The sequence below is a fragment of the Phocoena phocoena genome, chromosome 9, assembly GCF_963924675.1.
Source record: "Phocoena phocoena chromosome 9, mPhoPho1.1, whole genome shotgun sequence".
Classification (NCBI taxonomy): domain Eukaryota; kingdom Metazoa; phylum Chordata; class Mammalia; order Artiodactyla; family Phocoenidae; genus Phocoena; species Phocoena phocoena.
The window spans coordinates 86,752,948-86,771,471 of record NC_089227.1 but is presented as its reverse complement, the minus strand read 5'-3'; the positions used below and the strand labels follow the sequence as shown (position 1 = coordinate 86,771,471).

The 18,524-nt window shown below is 41.0% G+C and overlaps 1 protein-coding gene across 1 annotated transcript in view; it reads right to left on the bottom strand.

Annotated features, from left to right (window-relative positions):
- EXOC4 (exocyst complex component 4) overlaps positions 1 to 18,524 on the bottom strand; it is an 822,005-nt gene that overhangs the window by 556,778 nt on the left and 246,703 nt on the right. Inside the window, exon 9 of the mRNA XM_065883517.1 lies at positions 17,235 to 17,323. Coding sequence (XP_065739589.1) covers positions 17,235 to 17,323 — 89 coding nt within the window. The remainder of the gene's footprint in view (positions 1 to 17,234; positions 17,324 to 18,524) is intronic.

Here is an 18,524-nt window from a genome sequence, read left to right as displayed (position 1 = left end):
TCGGGAAACAACAATGAGATGTGGGCAGGAGACCTAGATCTGCAAGTCATCTGCACCTGGCCCCAAGCAAAGCTTGGTTTTCGCTGAGATCATCAGGGGAGAGTGTACAGAGGGAACACAGGAAAGCTTTCAGGACCAAACCATGAGACACTCCAAGGAGCCCTTGAGAAGACTCAGAAAGAACATGAGAAAGAGAAAAGGAGGGGGACCTTGAAGATGGCGGAAGAGTAAGACGCGGAGATCGCCTTCCTCCCCACGGATACACCAGAAATACATCCACACGTGGAACAACTCCTACAGAACTCCTACTGAAGGCTGGCAGAAGACCTCAGACCTCCCAAAAGGCAAGAAACTCCCCACGTAACTGGGTAGAGCAAAAGAAAAAACAGAGACAAAAGAATAAGGACGGCACCTGCACCAGTGGGAAGGAGCTGTGAAGGAGGAAAAGTTTCCACACACTAGGAAGCCCCTCCGCGGACGGAGACTGCGGGAGGCAGAGGGGGGAGTTTCGGGACCGCGGAGTGGTGCACAGCGACGGGTGCGGAGGGCAAAGCGGGGAGATTCCTGCACAGACGATCGGTGCCGACCAGCACTCACCAACCCGAGAGGCTTGCTGCTCACCCACTGGGGCGGGCGGGGCTGCGAGCTGAGGCTCGGGTTTTGGTTTTGGACGGAGCTCAGGGAGAGGACTGGGGTTGGCGGCTTGAACATAGCCTGAAGGGGTTAGTGCACCACGACTAGCCGGGAGGGAGTTCGGGGAAAAGCCTGCACCGGCCGAAGAGGCAAGAGACTTTTTCTTCCCTCTTGGTCTCCTGGTGCGCGAGGAGAGGGGTTTAAGAGCGCTGCTTAAAGGAACTCCAGAGACGGGCGCGAGCCGCGGCTAAAAGCGCGAACCCCCGAGACGGGCGCGAGCCGCGGCTGAAAGCGCAAACCCCAGAGACGGGCGCGAGCCGCGGCTAAAACCGCGGACCCCAGAGACGGGCGGGAGACGCTAAGGCTGCTGCTGCCGCCACCAAGGGGCCTGTGTGCGAGCACAGGTCACTCTCCACACCCCTCTTCCGCGGAGCCTGTGCAGCCCGCCACTGCCAGGTTCCCGGGATCCAGGGACAACTTCCCCGGGACAGCGCACGCCGGGCCTCAGGCTGGTGCAACGTCACGCCGGCCTCTGCCGCAACGTCACGCTGCCTCTGCCGCCGCAGGCCGGCCCCGCACGCGGTGCCCCTCCTTCCCCCATCCCCCAACCCCCGGCCTGAGTGAGCCGGAGGCCCCGAATCAGCGGCTCCTTTAACCCCGTCCTGTCTGAGCGAAAAAACAGACGCCCTCCAGCGACCTACACGCAGAGGCAGGGCCAAATCCAAAGCTGAGCTCCTGTGAGCTGTGAGAACAAAGAAGAGAAAGGGAAATCTCTCCCAGCAGCCACAGAAGCAGCGGATTAAAGCTCCACAATCAACTTGATATACCCTGCATCTGTGGAATACCTGAATAGACAAGGAATGATCCCAAATTGAAGAGGTGGAATGTAGGAGCGAAATCTATGATTTTTTTCCCTTTTCCTCTTTTTGTGAAGGTGTACGTGTATGCTCCTGTGTGACATCTAGTCTGTATACTCTAGCTTCCACCATTTGTCCTAGGGCTCTATCCGTCCATGACTTTTTTTAAAAAATTCTTTTTCTTAATAATTAAGTTTAATTGTAATAACTTTATTATACTTTACCTTCGTTCTTTCTTTCTTTCCTTCCTTCCCTCCCTCCTTTAGACAACGAATCACCCCAAATTGAGGAGGTGGTCTCAGGGAGCAGGATTTATGATTTTTCCCCCTTTACCTCTTTTTGTGAAGGTGTATGTGTATGCTTCTGTGTAAGATTTTCTCTGTATAGCTTTGCTTCCAACATTTGTCCTAAGGTTCTATCCGTCCCTTTTTTTTTTCTAAATATTTTTTAATTCAATAACTATATTATACTTTATTTTATTTTTACTGTATCATCTTTCTTTCTGTCTTTTTTTCCTTCTTTCCCTCCTTCCTTCCTTCCTCCCTCCCTCCCTCCCTCCCTCCTTTCTTTCCTTCTTTGCTTCTTTCTTCCTTCCTTCCTTTCCTCCTTTCCTTCTTTCTTTCCTCATACTTCTACTAATTCTCTCTACTTTTTCTCCCTTTTATTCTGAGCCGTGTGGATGAAAGGCTCTTGGTGCTCCAGCCAGGAGTCAGGGCTCTGCCTCTGAGGTAGGAGAGCCAACTTCAGGTCACTGGTCAACAAGAGACCTCCCAGCTCCACATAATATTAAACAGCGGAAATCTCCCAGAGACCTCCATCTCAACACCAGCACCCAGCTTCACTCAACGACCAGCAAGCCACAGTGCTGGACAACCTATGCCAAACAACTAGCAAAACAGGAACACAACCCCACCCATTAGCAGAGAGGCTGCCTAAAATCATAATAAGGCCACAGACACCCCAAAACACACCACCAGACGTGAACCTGCCCACTAGAGAGACAAGATCCAGCCTCATCCAGCACAACACAGGCACTAGTCCCCTCCACCAGGAAGCCTACACAACCCACTGAAACAACCTTAGCCACTGGAGACAGACATCAAAAACAACGGGAACTACGAACCTGCAGCCTGCAAAAAGGAGACCCCAAACACAGTAAGATAAGCAAAATGAGAAAACAGAAAAACACACAGCAGATGAAGGAGCAAGATAAAAACCCACCAGACCTAACAAATGAAGAGGAAATAGGCAATCTACCTGAAAAAGAATTCAGAATAATGATAGTAAGGATGATCCGAAATCTTGGAAGTAGAATGGACAAAATGCAAGAAACAGTTAACAAGGACCTACAAGAACTAAAGATGAAACAAGCAACGATGAACAATGCAATAAATGAAATTAAAATCACTCTAGATAGGATCAATAGCAGAATAACTGAGGCAGAAGAACGGATAAGTGACCTGGAAGATAAAGTAGTGGAAATAACTACTGCAGAGCAGAATAAAGAAAAAAGAATGAAAAGAACTGAGGACAGTCTCAGAGACCTCTGGGACAACATGAAACGCACCAACATTCGAATTATAGGGGTTCCAGAAGAAGCAGAAAGAAAGAAAGAAAGGGACTGAGAAAATATTTGAAGAGATTATAGTTGAAAACTTCCCTAATATGGGAAAGGAAATAGTTAATCAAGTCCAGGAAGCACAGAGGGTCCCATACAGGATAAATACAAGGAGAAACACGCCAAGACACATATTAATCAAACTGTCAAAAATTAAATACAAAGAAAGCATATTAAAAGCAGCAAGGGAAAAACAACAAATAACACACAAGGGAATCCCCATAAGGTTAACAGCTGATCTCTCAGCAGAAACCCTACAAGCCAGAAGGGAGTGGCAGGACATACTGAAAGTGATGAAGGAGAATAGCCTGAAACCAAGACTACTCTACCCAGCAAGGATCTCATTCACATTTGATGGAGAAATTAAAACCTTTACAGACAAGCAAAAGCTGAGAGAGTTCAGCACCACCAAACCAGCGTTACAACAAATGCTAAAGGAACTTCTCTAGACACGAAACACAAGAGAAGGAAATGACCTATAGTAGCGAACCCAAAACAATATATAAAATGGAAATAGGAACATACATATCAATAATTACCTTAAATGTAAATGGACTAAATGCTCCCACCAAAAGACACAGATTGGCTGAATGGATACAAAAACAAGACCCTTATATATGCTGTCTACAAGAGACCCACTTCGGAACTAGAGACACATACAGACTGAAAGTAAGGGGATGGAAAAAGATATTCCATGCAAATGGAAACCAAAAGAAAGCTGGAGTAGCAATTCTCATATCAGACAAAATAGACTTTAAAATAAGGACTACTAAAAGGGACAAAGAAGGACACTACATAATGATCAAGGGATCGATCCAAGAAGAAGATATAACAATTGTAAATATTTATGCACCCAACATAGGAGCACCTCAATACATAAGGCAAATACTAACAACCATAAAAGGGGAGATCAACAGTAACACATTCATAGTAGGGGACTTTAACACCCCACTTTCACCCATGGACAGATCATCCAAAATGAAAATAAATAAGGAAACACAAGCTTTAAATGATACATTAAACAAGATGGACTTAATTGATATTTATAGGACACTCCATCCAAAAACAACAGAATACACATTTTTCTCAAGTGCTCATGGAACATTCTCCAGGATAGATCATATCTTGGGTCACAAATCAAGCCTTGGTAAATTTAAGAAAACTGAAATTGTATCAAGTATCTTTTCCGACCACAACGCCATGAGACTAGATATCAATTACAGGAAAAGATCTGTAAAAAATACAAACACATGGAGGCTAAACAATACACTACTTAATAATGAAGTGATCACTGAAGAAATCAAAGAGGAAATAAAAAAATACCTAGAAACAAATGACAATGGAGACACAACGACCCAAAACCTATGGGATGCAGCAAAAGCAGTTCTAAGGGGAAAGTTTATAGCAATACAAGCCCACCTTAAGAAGCAGGAAACATCTCGAATAAACAACCTAAACTTGCACCTAAAGCAATTAGAGAAAGAAGAACAAAAAAACCCCAAAGCTAGCAGAAGGAAAGAAATCATAAAAATCAGATCAGAAATAAATGAAAAAGAAATGAAGGAAACAATAGCAAAGATCAATAAAACTAAAAGCTGGTTCTTTGAGAAGATAAACAAAATAGATAAACCACTAGCCAGACTCATCAAGAAAAAAAGGGAGAAGACTCAAATCAATAGAATTAGAAATGAAAAAGGAGAAGTAACAACTGACACTGCAGAAATAAAAAAAATCATGAGAGATTACTACAAGCAACTCTATGCCAATAAAATGGACAATCTGGAAGAAATGGACAAATTCTTAGAAATGCACAACCTGCCAAGACTGAATCAGGAAGAAATAGAAAATATGAACAGACCAATCACAAGCACTGAAATTGAAACTGTGATTAAAAACCTTCCAACAAACAAAAGCCCAGGACCAGATGGCTTCACAGGTGAATTCTATCAAACGTTTAGAGAAGAGCTAACACCTATCCTTCTCAAACTCTTCCAAAATATAGCAGAGGGAGGAACACTCCCAAATTCCTTCTACGAAGCCACCATCACCTTGATACCAAAACCAGACAAGGATGTCACAAAGAAAGAAAACTACAGGCCAATATCACTGATGAACATAGATGCAAAAATCCTCAACAAAATACTAGCAAACCGAATCCAACAGCACATTAAAAGGATCATACACCATGATCAAGTGGGGTTTATTCCAGGAATGCAAGGATTCTTCAATATACGCAAATCTATCAATGTGATAAACCATATTAACAAATTGAAGGAGAAAAACCATATGATCATCTCAATAGATGCAGAGAAAGCTTTCGACAAAATTCAACACCCATTTATGATAAAAACCCTCCAGAAAGTAGGCATAGAGGGAACTTTCCTCAACATAATAAAAGCCATATATGACAAGCCCACAGCAAACATCATCCTCAATGGTGAAAAACTGAAAGCATTTCCACTAAGATCAGGAACAAGACAAGGTTGCCCACTCTCACCACTCTTATTCAACATAGTTTTGGAAGTTTTAGCCACAGCAATCAGAGAAGAAAAGGAAATAAAAGGAATCCAAATCGGAAAAGAAGAAGTAAAGCTGTCACTGTTTGCAGATGACATGATACTATACATAGAGAATCCTAAAGATGCTACCAGAAAACTACTAGAGCTAATCAATGAATTTGGTAAAGTAGCAGGATACAAAATTAATGCACAGAAATCTCTGGCATTCCTATATACTAATGATGAAAAATCTGAAAGTGAAATCAAGAAAACACTCCCATTTACCACTGCAACAAAAAGAATAAAATATCTAGGAATAAACCTACCTAAGGATACGAAAGACCTGTATGCAGAAAATTATAAGACACTGATGAAAGAACAGTATGGAGGTTCCTTAAAAAACTACAAATAGAATTACCATATGACCCAGCAATCCCACTACTTGGCATATACCCTGAGAAAACCAAAATTCAAAGAGAGTCATGTACCAAAATGTTCATTGCAGCTCTATTTACAATAGCCAGGACATGGAAACAACCTAAGCGCCCATCATCGGATGAATGGATAAAGAAGATGTGGCACATATACACAATGGAATATTACTCAGCCTTAAAAAGAAATGAAATTGAGCTATTTGTAATGAGATGGATAGACCTAGAATCTGTCATACAGAGTGAAGTAAGTCAGAAAGAAAAAGACAAATACCGTATGCTAACACATATATATGGAATTTAAGGGAAAAAAATGTCATGAAGAACCTAGGGGTAAGATAGGAATAAAGACGCAGACCTACTGGAGAACGGACTTAAGGATATGGGGAGGGGGAAGGGTGAGTTTTGACAGGGCGAGAGAGAGTCATGGACATATACACACTAACAAACGTAGTAAGGTAGATAGCTGGGGGGAAGCAGCCGCAAGGCACAGGGATATTAGCTCGGTGCTTTGTGACAGCCTGGAAGGGTGGGATGGGGAGAGTGGGAGGGAGGGAGACGCAAGAGGGAAGACATATGGGAACATATGTATATGTATAGCTGATTCACTTTGTTGTAAAGCAGAAACTAACACACCATTGTAAAGCAATTATACCCCAATAAAGATGTTTAAGAAAAAAAAAAAAAAAACCTCAACATGCAGAGAAAAATCTGGAAACAAATAAAATATTAACAGTGAAAAAAAAAAAAAAAGAGAAAAGGAAAACAGTTGCTGAACGAGCAAGTGAGATGAACACAGAAAAGCGAACACTGAATCTGCCAAGATGGAGGTCACCGATGACCTTGAGGTGAGCCGACCCAGGGAAACAGTAAGAGTGAATGGGAAGAGAAAATGAGAGATAAAGAGAGGGATGCAGCTCTCCTCATTCCACAATGATAAACTTTTTTTAAAGCACCATTTTAATTTCAATCAATTACAGCTATTCTAATTTTTCCAGAGTTTTGATATCTAATTTTACAGTCACAATATCCCCTCCTAAAAGAGTCAGAACTGGAAACAGCTCTATTTTTCAAATAAGAAAACCGAGGCAAAGGGGATTAACCAGAGACCCTGTTTTGGTCATGGGCAGCAGTAACTATTTTGACTTTTTTTTTCAACCCTCATGAGACAATGCGTTCATCAGTTACCTTATTCTCCTGAAGACCCACACATTAAAACTCAGACACTAGACTGCCACTACCTCTTGCGACAGCACCAGAATCACAACTAACTGCTGAACAATCATTGACAGGAAGACACTGTAACTAATGACCAAAAAAGATACCCCACACCCAAAGACAAAGGAGAAGCCACAATGAGACTCTAGCAGGGGCACAATCACAATAAAATCAAATCCCATAACTGCTGGGTGGGGGACTCACAAACAGGGGAACACATACCACAGAAGTCCACCCACTGGAGTGAAGGTTCTGAGCCCCACGTCAGGCTTCCCAACCTGGGGGTCCGGCAATAGGAGGAGGAATTTCTAGAAAATCAGATTCTGAGGCTAGTGGGATATGACTGCAGGACTTTGACAGGACTGGGGGAAACAGAGACTCCACTCTTGGAGGGCACACACAACATACTGTGCACATCAGGACCTAGGGGAAGGAGCAGTGACCCCATAGGCAACTGAACCAGACCTACCTGCCAGTGTTGGAGGGTCTCCTGCAGAGGCAGGGGGTGGCTCTGTCTCACCATGAGGACAAGGTCACTGGCAGCAGAAGTTCTGGGAAGTACTCCTTGCCGTGAGCCCTCCCAGAGTCCGCCACTAGCCCCACCAAAGAGCCCGGGTGGGCTCAAGTGTTGGGCCACTTCAGGCCAAACAACCAACATGGAGGGAACCAAGCCACATCCATCAGCAGACAAACAGATTAAAGTTTTACTGAGCTCTGCCCAAAAGAGCAACAGTCAGCTCTACCCACCACCAGTCCCTCCCATCAGGACACTTACAAAAGCCTCTTAGATAACCTCATCCACCAGAGGGCAGACAGGAGAAGCAAGAAGAACTACAATCCTGCAGCCTGTGGAATGAAAACCACATTCACAGAAAGATACATAAAATGAAAAGGCAGAGGACTATGTACCAGATGAAGGAACAAGATAAAACCCCAGAAAAACAACTAAATGAAGTGGAGATAGGCAACCTTCCAGAAAAAGAATTCAGAATACTGATAGTGAATATGATCCAGGCCCTCGGAAAAAGAATGGAGGCAAAGATCGAGAAGATGCAAGAAATGTTGAACAAAGACCTAGAAGAATTAAAGAACAAACACACAGAGATGAACATATAATAACTGAAATGAAAACTACACTAGAAGGAATCAATAGCAGAATAACTGAGGCAGAAGAATGGATAAGTGACCTGGAAGACAGAAGGAATTCATGGCCGTGGAACAGAATAAAGAAAAAAGAATAAAAAGAAATGAAGACAGCCTAAGAGACCTCTGGGACAACATTAAACGCACCAAAATTCACATTATAAGGGTCCCAGAAGGAGAAGAGAGAGAGAAAGGACCCAAGAAAACATTTGAAGAGATTATAGGCGAAAACTTCCCTAACATGGGAAAGGAAATAGCCACCCAAGTCCAGGAGATGCAGAGAGTCCCCGGGAGGATAAACCCAAGGAGAAACACGCCAAGACACATAGTAACCAATCTGACAAAAATTAAAGACAAAGAAAAATTATTAAAAACAACAAGGTAAAATGACAAATAGCATACAGGGGAACTCCCATAAGGTTAACAGCTGATTTCTCAGCAGAAACTCTACAAGCCAGAAGGGAGTGGCATGATATACTTAAAGTGATGAAAGGGAAGAACCTACAACCAAGATTACTCTACCCAGCAAGGATCTCATTCAGATTTGATGGAGGAATCAAAAGCTTTACAGACAAGCAAAAGCTAAGAGAATTCAGCACCACCAAACCAGCTCTACAACAAATGCTAAAGGAACTTCTCTAAGTGGGAAACACAAGAGAAGAAAAGAACCTACAAAGACAAACCCGAAACAATTAACAATATGGTAATAGGAACATACATAACAATCATTACCTTAAATGAATGGATTAAATGCTCCAACCAAAAGACACGGGCTCACTGAATGGATACAAAAACAAGACCCATATGTATGCTGTCTACAACAATTCCACTTCAGACATAGGGACACACACAGACTGAAATTGAGGGGATGGAAAAAGATATTCCACGCAAATGGAAATCAAAAGAAAGCTGGAGTAGCAATACTCATATCACATAAAATAGACTTTAAAATAAAGAATGTTACAAGAGACAAGGAAGGACACCACGTAATGATCAAGGGATAAATCCAAAAGAAGATATAACAATTATAAATATATATGTACCCAACATAGGAGCACCTCAATACATAAGGAAACTGCTAACAGCTTAAAAGAGGAAATCGACAGTAACACAATAATAGTGGGGGACTTTAACACCTCACTTACACCAATGGACAGATCATCCAAACAGAAAATTAATAAGGAAACAGAAGCTTTAAATGACACAATACACCAGACAGATTTAACTGATATTGATAGGACATTCCATCCAAAAACAGCAGGAAGATTACATCTTGGGTCACATCAAGCCTCACTAAATTTAAGAAAACTGAAATAATATCAAGCATCTTTTCTGACCACAATATTATGAGATTAGAAATCAATTACAGGGAAAACAATGTAATAAACACAAAAACTTGGAGGCTAAACAATACATTAAATAACCAAGAGATAACTGAAGAAATCAAAGAGGAAATCAAAAATACCTAGAGTCAAATGACAATGAAAGCACGCTGATCCAGAAACTATGGGATGCAGCAAAAGCAGTTCTAAGAGGGAAGTTTACAGCTATACAAGCCTACCTCAAGAATCAAAAAAAATCTCAAATAAACAATCTAACCTTACACCTAAAGGAACGAGAGAAAGAAGAACAAACAGAACCCAAAGTTAGAAGGAAAGGAATCATAAAGATCAGAGCAGAAATAAATGTAATAGAAACAAAGTAAATAATAGCAAAGATCAATAAAACTAAAAGCTGGTTCTTTGAGAAGATAAATAAAATTGATAAACCATTAGCCCGACTCATCAAGACAAAGGTGAGAGGACTCAAATCAATAAAATTAGATATGAAAAAAGAGAAGTTACAACAGACAGCACAGAAATACAAAGCATCCTAAGAGACTACTACAAGCAACTGTATGCCAATAAAATGGACAACCTGGAAGAAATGGACAAATTCTTAGAAAGGTAGAACCATCCAAGACTGAACCAAGAAGAAATAGAAAATATGAACACACCAATCACAAGTTATGAAATTGACACTGTGATTAAAAATCTTCCAACAAAAAAAAGCCCAAGACCAGATGGCTTCACAGGTGAATTCTATCAAACATTTAGAGAAGAGCTAACACCCATCCTTCTCAAACTCTCCCAAAAAATTTCAAAGGAAGGAACACTCCCGAAATGATTCCATGAGGGCACCATCACCTTGTTACCAAAACCAGAAAAAGATACTACAAAAAAAGAAAATTACAGACCAATGTCACTGATGAATATAGATGCAAAAATCCTCAACAAAACACTAGCAAACAGAATCCAACAGCACATTAACAGGATCATACACCATGATCAAGTGGGATTTATCCCAGGGATGAAAAGATTCTTCAATATACACAAATCAATCAATGTGATACACCATATTAACAAACTGAAGAAGAAAATCCATATCATCATCTCAATAGATGCAGAAAAAGCTTTTGACAAAATTCAACACCAACTAACGATAAAAACTCTCCAGAAAGTCAGCACAGAGGGAGCCTACCTCAACATAATGAACACCGTATATGACAAATCCACAGCAAACATCATTCTCAGTGGTGAAAAACTGAAAGCATTTCCACTAAGATCAGGAACAAGACAAGGATGTCCACTCTTGTCACTATTATTCAACATAGTTTTGGAAGTCCTAGCCACAGCAATCAGAGAAGAAAAAGAAATAAACGGAATACAAATAGGAAAAGAAAAAGTAAAACTGTCACTGTTTGCAGATGACATGATACTACACATACAGAATCCTAAAGATGCCACCAGAAAACTAGTAGAACTAATCAATGAATTTGGTAAAGTTGCAGGACACATAATTAATGCACAGAAATCTCTGGCATTCCTATACACCAACAATGAAAAATCAGAAAGAGAAATTAAGGAAATACTCCCATTTACCATTGCAACATAAAGAATAAAATACCTAGGAATAAACCTGCCTAAGGAGGCAAAAGACTTGTACTCAGAAAACTATAAAACACTGATGAAAGAAATCAAAGATGACATAAACAGTCGGAGAGGTATACCATGTTCTTCAATTGGAAGAATCAATATTGTGAAAATGACTATACTACCCAAAGCAATCTACAGATTCAATGCAATCCCTATCAAAGTATCAGTGGCAGTTTTTACAGAACTAGAACAAAAATCTTAAAATTTGTACGGAGACACAAAAGACCCCGAATAGCCACAGCAGTCTTGAGGGAAAGAAACGGAGCTGGAGGAATCAGACTCCCTGACTTCAGACTATACTACAAAGCTACAGTAATCAAGACAATATGGTACTGACCCAAAAACAGAAATATAGATCAATGGAAGAGGATAGAAGGCCCAGAGATAAACCCACGCACCTATGGTCAACTAATCTATGACAAAGGAGGCAAGGATATACAACGGAGAAAAGACAGTCTCTTCAATAAGTGGTGCTGGGAAAACTGGACAGCTACATGTAAAAGAATGAAATTAGAACACTCTCTAACACTATACACAAAAATAAAGCCAAAATGGATTAGAGACCTAAATGTAAGACCAGACACTATAAAACTCTTCGAGGAAAACATAGGAAGAACACTCTTTGACATAAATCACAGGAAGATCTTTGTTGATCCACTTCCTCTCCTAGAGTAATGGAAATAAAAACAAAAATAAACAAATGGGACCTAATGAAACTTCAAAGCTTTTGCAAAGCAAAGGAAAGCACAAACAAGATGAAAAGACAACCCTCAGAATGGGAGAAAATATTTGCAAATGAATCAACAGACAAAGGATTAATCTCCAAAATATATAAGCAGCTCATGCAGCTCAATATTAAAAAAACAAACAACCCAATCCAAAAATGGGCAGAAGACCTAAATAGACATTTCTCCATAGAAGACATACAGAAGGCCAAGAAGCACATTAAAAGCTACTCAACATCACTAATTATTAGAGAAATGCAAATCAAAACTACAGTGAGGTCTCATCTCACACCAGTTAGAATGGGCATCAACAGAAATTCTACGAACAACAAATGCTGGAGAGGGTGTGGAGAAAAGGGAACCCTCTTGCACTGTTGGTGGGAACGTAAATTGATACAGCCACTATGGAGAAGATTATGGAGGTTCCTTAGCAAACTAAAAACAGAATTACCATATAACCCAGCAATCCCACTGCTGGGCATATACCCAGAAAGAACCACAATTCAAAAAGACACATGCACTCCAATGTTCACTGAAGCACTGTTTACAATAGCCAGGACATGGAAGCAACCTAAATGCCCATCGACAGACAAATGGATAAAGACGATGTTGCCACATATATACCATGGAATATTACCCAGCCATAGAAAGGAACAAATTGGGTCATTTGTAGAGACATGGATGGATCTAGAGACTGTCATACAGAGTGAAGTGAGTCAGAAAGAGAAAAACAAATATCATATATTAATGCATATATGTGGAAGCTAGAAAAATGGTACAGATGAACCAGTTTGCAGGGTAGAAACTGAGACACAGATGTAGAGAACAAATGTATGGACACCAAGGGGGGAAAGCGGGGGTGGGATGAACTGGGAGATTGGGATTGACATATATACACTAATACGTATAAAATAGATAACTAATAAGAACCTGCTGTATAAAAAAAAAATAAAATTAAAAAAAACTCAGACACTATATTGAAGCTAAATGTTCTTTAAAATGAGTACCTTTCTAAGCTACCACATGACTGTGTGAGCAGTACAATGAAGCAGTGGAGGGGCTCAGAATAACAGGACATCCATGATTAACGCAGACACATGAACAAGTCTGACTTCCAGCTGTTGCGCTGCACTCTTGGGAACAGCACCCCAACGTCCTCAGCCCCGCTGCCCACAGCACACAGTGTAATGAACCACCTGTACCCTGACAGTTAGGGCCAACTGAGATGGGTTGATGATACCAAAGAAATCTCATTTTTTCATTCTTTTTTTCCCCCTTGTGTGTTGTTAGGTAGAACATTTTTTAATTGCATGATGAATTAGAAATATTGACAGGAGCTTAACTTTTGTCAGATGTGAGCCTTTTAATGTTACTTTGATGGTCTATCTTTACCGCTCTCCTACCACAGAAGGAAGAGCTGACCTCACGAACCAAACCACTGGGAAGCGAAGCCTGCAGCTTCATGGCTCTAAGAGAAGAGACAAAAATCTCCTGCCAGTCTCTTATGATGTGACTGAACTATTTAACTATGCCTTTTCAGGATAAGGTGAAATGCAGATCTCACTGTGGTCCTCAGACCAGTCAGATTAATAGAATAACTGAAAAAGAATGACCGTTTTTTATGGAAAAAAGATATGATTTCCCCCCCAGCTCCTTTTTTCCTGCTGCAATATTAAAAGCATTCATCAGAGAAACTTTGGTTCCTGAATGAAACTCCATCAAACTTGCACAAAAACTGGTCAGCTGATACAGCCTCTCACCAAGCACATGACGTGTCAGCTCAGCTCAATTATTTTTAATGATTATTCTGAACATGACATGTTTGCTAGCTACTTTCTCCCCTCTAACCAGAGATAAATGCTCCTACTTTGCTCAACACTGGTAAGCACAATAGACTGTTGCTCGAAAGTTCCCTATTTCAACTAGCTTTTTGAAGGATGGTAAAGTTCCCAGATGATGATTCTTCGATTAACCATTCTCACAGAATGAAAGTCCTCTGTAACTCAGTTGGATTTTTCAATGTTTTTCAATTATATACAGCAATGTTGTCTCAGGCCAGACAGCTCAAGGGCAACATTTCTATTTAATAAAGCCATGTATAACTGCAAAGCACAAAAATGTATCTACGTATAGGCTCTACTTCGGCTTAAACTTAAAAGCTAATGCAAACCTACGAAGCTGATAATGGCTGTCAGTGGCCCCATCTCCTTTGGGGTCCCCTTCCTAACCTCTCACTAATAAGCTGCCCGTCCTACTTTAGACCTCTGCCGTCCTCACTCCTTCTGTCAGTGAGTCAATCAGTATTTACCGAACATTTACTGTGCCAGGCACTGTACGAAGCACAGGGAATAGGACAGTATGTCCCTCATGGAGCTTACAGCTCTGTGCAAACCCACAATGCAGTGTGGAGAAGGGTATGAGAAAGGGAACAGGAAAGATGTGAGCACACAGCAGGGGCCACCAGCCCAGAGAGAGACAGAAGGAAAGAGAGACAGAGAGTGCGTGCTTTGTGTTTTAGAGGGGGTATGTTAGCGAGAGGAGACACCAGCAGGGAGGGCTCATCACAGTGACAAACTGAAGTTGGAAAGCTGAGCAGGGTTTAGCCCAACGAGGAGACAAACTGAATGTATACGAAAACTCTGAAGTGACAAAACTAGAGATAACAACATTTGGAGAGAAGGAGGAAGGCATAACATTTACTACATGTCAGGTACTTTTCTCAGCACTTTTCATAGCTTACTCACCTAACGTTCACAACAACCTCATGGGGTAGGCACTGTTTAGAGATACGCCCATTTAGAGATAAGGAGGCACAGAGCTTCTGAAGCTAGGAAATGGGGAGCTAGATTTTAAACGTAGGCAGTACGGGCCCAGAACCCTCTACTGTTCACTGATTGGCTGTACTGTCTGTCTCTCAAGAGGTCATGGACCACGGGTGGGGTTGGGGATGGCGCACAGCTAGAGCAAAGCGCAAAGTGTTCACTCACCGTGCTCACTGTCTACTAAAAAAGAAGAATCTGGTATCTGTCATTTATTCTCGTTCAGTAACAATGCTTGAATACGAGTGAATGACAAGTTGCACTGCTGTCCCATTAGTTACGTGGTCTACCTTTTCATCTCTAAGTGTCAAGTGAAAAGCTTTACTGCGGTGCAGGCTGTCTGCTGCAAGTCGGGGAGGCTGTGTATATGTATGAAGGGACGGGGCTGTTCTCTGTACTTTCCACTCAGTTCTTCTGTGAACCTAAAACTGCTCTAAAAAATTAAATTTTTTAATTAATAAAAAAGGAAGTGATCAGGATTCAAGCTAAAAAAGAAGAAGAAAGGCTCCGTGTGTCCTCACTAAAGGAATTTCATATACTAGAAGCCAGGTGGAGAGAAATTTTGGAGGTAAACTTAAACTACTCCTTAGGTCAATTCTGAATTTCTAAGTAGGACACTGTGCAGTCTATTTATCACTTGTAAAAATAAAATGTGTGTGTGTGTGTGTGTGTGTGTGTGTGTGAAAAACAAAACAAAACAAAAAACCTGTGGGGTTTTGGGAAACCAAAAATAAATAAATAAAAAAAATAAGTAGGACACTGATGGAAGGTGGAGATATGGAAGAGCTCTCCAAACCTAGGTAATTTTCTACGCCCCCTAAGTGTCAGTTCAAGTATGATCAGTCCTACAAGAATGTGTGTTCCAAAACTATCATTTCCTTCCAAGCCTTGCAGTCCACCCTATACTGCCGGGAGGTAGTTACCTGCAGAAGCCCAGGTCACCCTCCTCCTTCCCTCCTTGTCTGACGGACCATACAGTGGCTCACTCCTTCATTTGTTCCAAACCTAACTACTCCCTGTACTTCTCCACTTCAAGACTCCAAGACACACACTTCATGTTTTCTAGAACATACAGCAATACTTTACTATTAAATAAAATGCTTGTAATCTAATTTCCTTTTCCTTATATCCTCAAATGTATTTCTAGGCTTTTAATTCTGGTAACTTTATGTCTGAGTTGTGGAATTATTACTGTGATATAACTATGAGACGGCATAGCAGAGTCTTTGGAAGAATTTACAGGTATTTACTGATAGATTAATAATGAAGGTGAAGGTAGGAATGACTAGGCAATAGTCTTTTAACTCTAGAAAGGCTGGCTAGCTGCTTCCTGATATTCTGTTGTAGAATTATGATGAGTCTTAAAAACTAAATATTTAATTGTGTAGGCTAGTCACTACAAAATATTCCAAGTGCCTGCAATGCATCAAAGACAGTGAAAGTGTTCTCCATCCCTCATGGAGAAAGCCCCATAGTTCTAAAATAATTTAAAGAATCTCTCCCCGCTCAACTCCTCTAGCAATTTTATCCAAACCATCCACTTAGTTGTTACCACTGACTGCCTTACATTGTTATTGATATTCATTCTTTACTTTCATAACTGGATCTTAAGGTTTTTATCTTTTATTTCCATGTACTCAACAACTTCCATCCCTTCCAGTGCTTGGATGTCTTGCACTTAGCAGATCTTCACAAATCCTTCTTAACTGATCACATTTACCATGATCAGCATCCTTTTGGTCACAGGAAAAAATGTTATTAGTGTGATTTTTTAATGTAAATAAATTTACTTATAATTTATTTTCTTAATTATTTTCTTCTTCAGATTCCAACATTTTAGTAACCACACATGGACATCAAATATCCTGTGTATCAAAGTTACGTTGATCAGAACGTACTATAAATAACGACAGAGGCTGCATCTGTACTTTTCCAAATCTCAAGTACCCCTGCCATATTCCAGAAGGTACTGAAAACAATAATTAAAATAACAGTGGCAGCCACAGAAGACTGGCCTTCCCCTAGACTGTGACTGGAATCATGTCTGCCATCTTTAAGCAAAAAGGAACTGCCCTCATTTCTTTTTACACTGAGTTCCCACTTGAATTAACAGGTCTATAAATCCCGTGGCCACAGTAATAGTTTTAGCTGCTTGGCGGCTGATGCTGGGAAATGAAAGAAGAAACAGATTTCCAGGTCTTTCAATCTTTGCTATCTTGAAAGAATCCTGTGAATGCAGACCTCAAATTCACATGCTATAAACACTTCAGATCTTCCTCCAGAAAACTAATTTTTCTGGAGAAGGTCGATTACCCACCTTGAAGCTCTCCACTCCGACTGTACAGCTCCCTTCTCTGTTCTCGCAAATAGGCACTCATACTGATGGCATGGGAGGATGATTCGAACCTGCAACGAAATGCAGCATAAACAAACGATTAGGTAGTAACCAAACAGGCAGTGTCCAGCTCTGTACATTCCGTTGAACTGTTGAACTGTTGACAGTATTCTACTCCAGCCCCCTAGTGTTCCACGACCAAGACCTTCTGGCTGTTCCAGGCCAGGGCAGGCTGCCATAGACCTTGATTTGTGAATGATATTCCTGCCTAAACGCTCCTCCATGACAGTATTTGGATCTTCTGCTCCTTCTCTATTTCAACTGATACACTCGATCTTGCAACTTTCTTTTGCCTCCAGATTCCTTGCCAGGATCCCTACACACACAGCAACAGCCGTATCCTCTAATGGCATTCTGATTTTGCTCCTAGGCAGCTCAAAAGACATCAGTGTCTGCCAGCTGCCACCACAGAAATATGGGCTCCTCAGAGCTGACCCCTGGCCTTTCTAACTCCCCCAGTGAGAGGACTAGCCCAATGGGCTGTGAGAAATGATGTTAAATAACTATACCAGAGAAACAAGGCATCTATGGTCTCTCCTTAAAAGTCCTCAGAAACAATATACTTTATAAACGGCTGCCAGGATTCTTACCGGCCACCTGTAATTCTTAGAAAGATTTCTCCTGTCAGCCTGTTATCCTGACAGAAAATCTCAGGTTTGAAATGTAATTTCTTACCACATGAAAGGATTTACAGTTTGATACAGTCATAATTTTACCTGGTTTTTTTGGTTGTTGTTGTATTTTACCACATAAAATACTTTCAAAAATACCAAGCTACAAACTGTTGTTCACACCTCCCCAGGGACTGCTTCAGAGGCTAGAAACATGGGGGATGGGTTCGTGATACAGAACATGGCTTTAAAAGCTAAAACAATGACTACAAAATAGGAAAAAACAACAACAACAAATCACAGTCTTAAAAGTAACTTGCAGGCAAGGAAGAACAACAACAACAAAAAAACCAGGTAAAATTATGACTGTATCATCAAACTGTAAATCCTTTGATGTGCTAAGAAATTCCATTTCAAACCTGAGATTTTCAAAGTCGGGATAACAGGCTGACAGGAGAAATCCTTCTAAGAATTACAGCCACTAAGGGGTAAACAGCAACACAGTGAAAGAGCAACAGTGATAACGGGATAGGTTTCTGGCCACAAGGAAAGAGCACCAACATTTTCTTAATTGTGCCTTCTTTATCGGTTCTTTGACAAG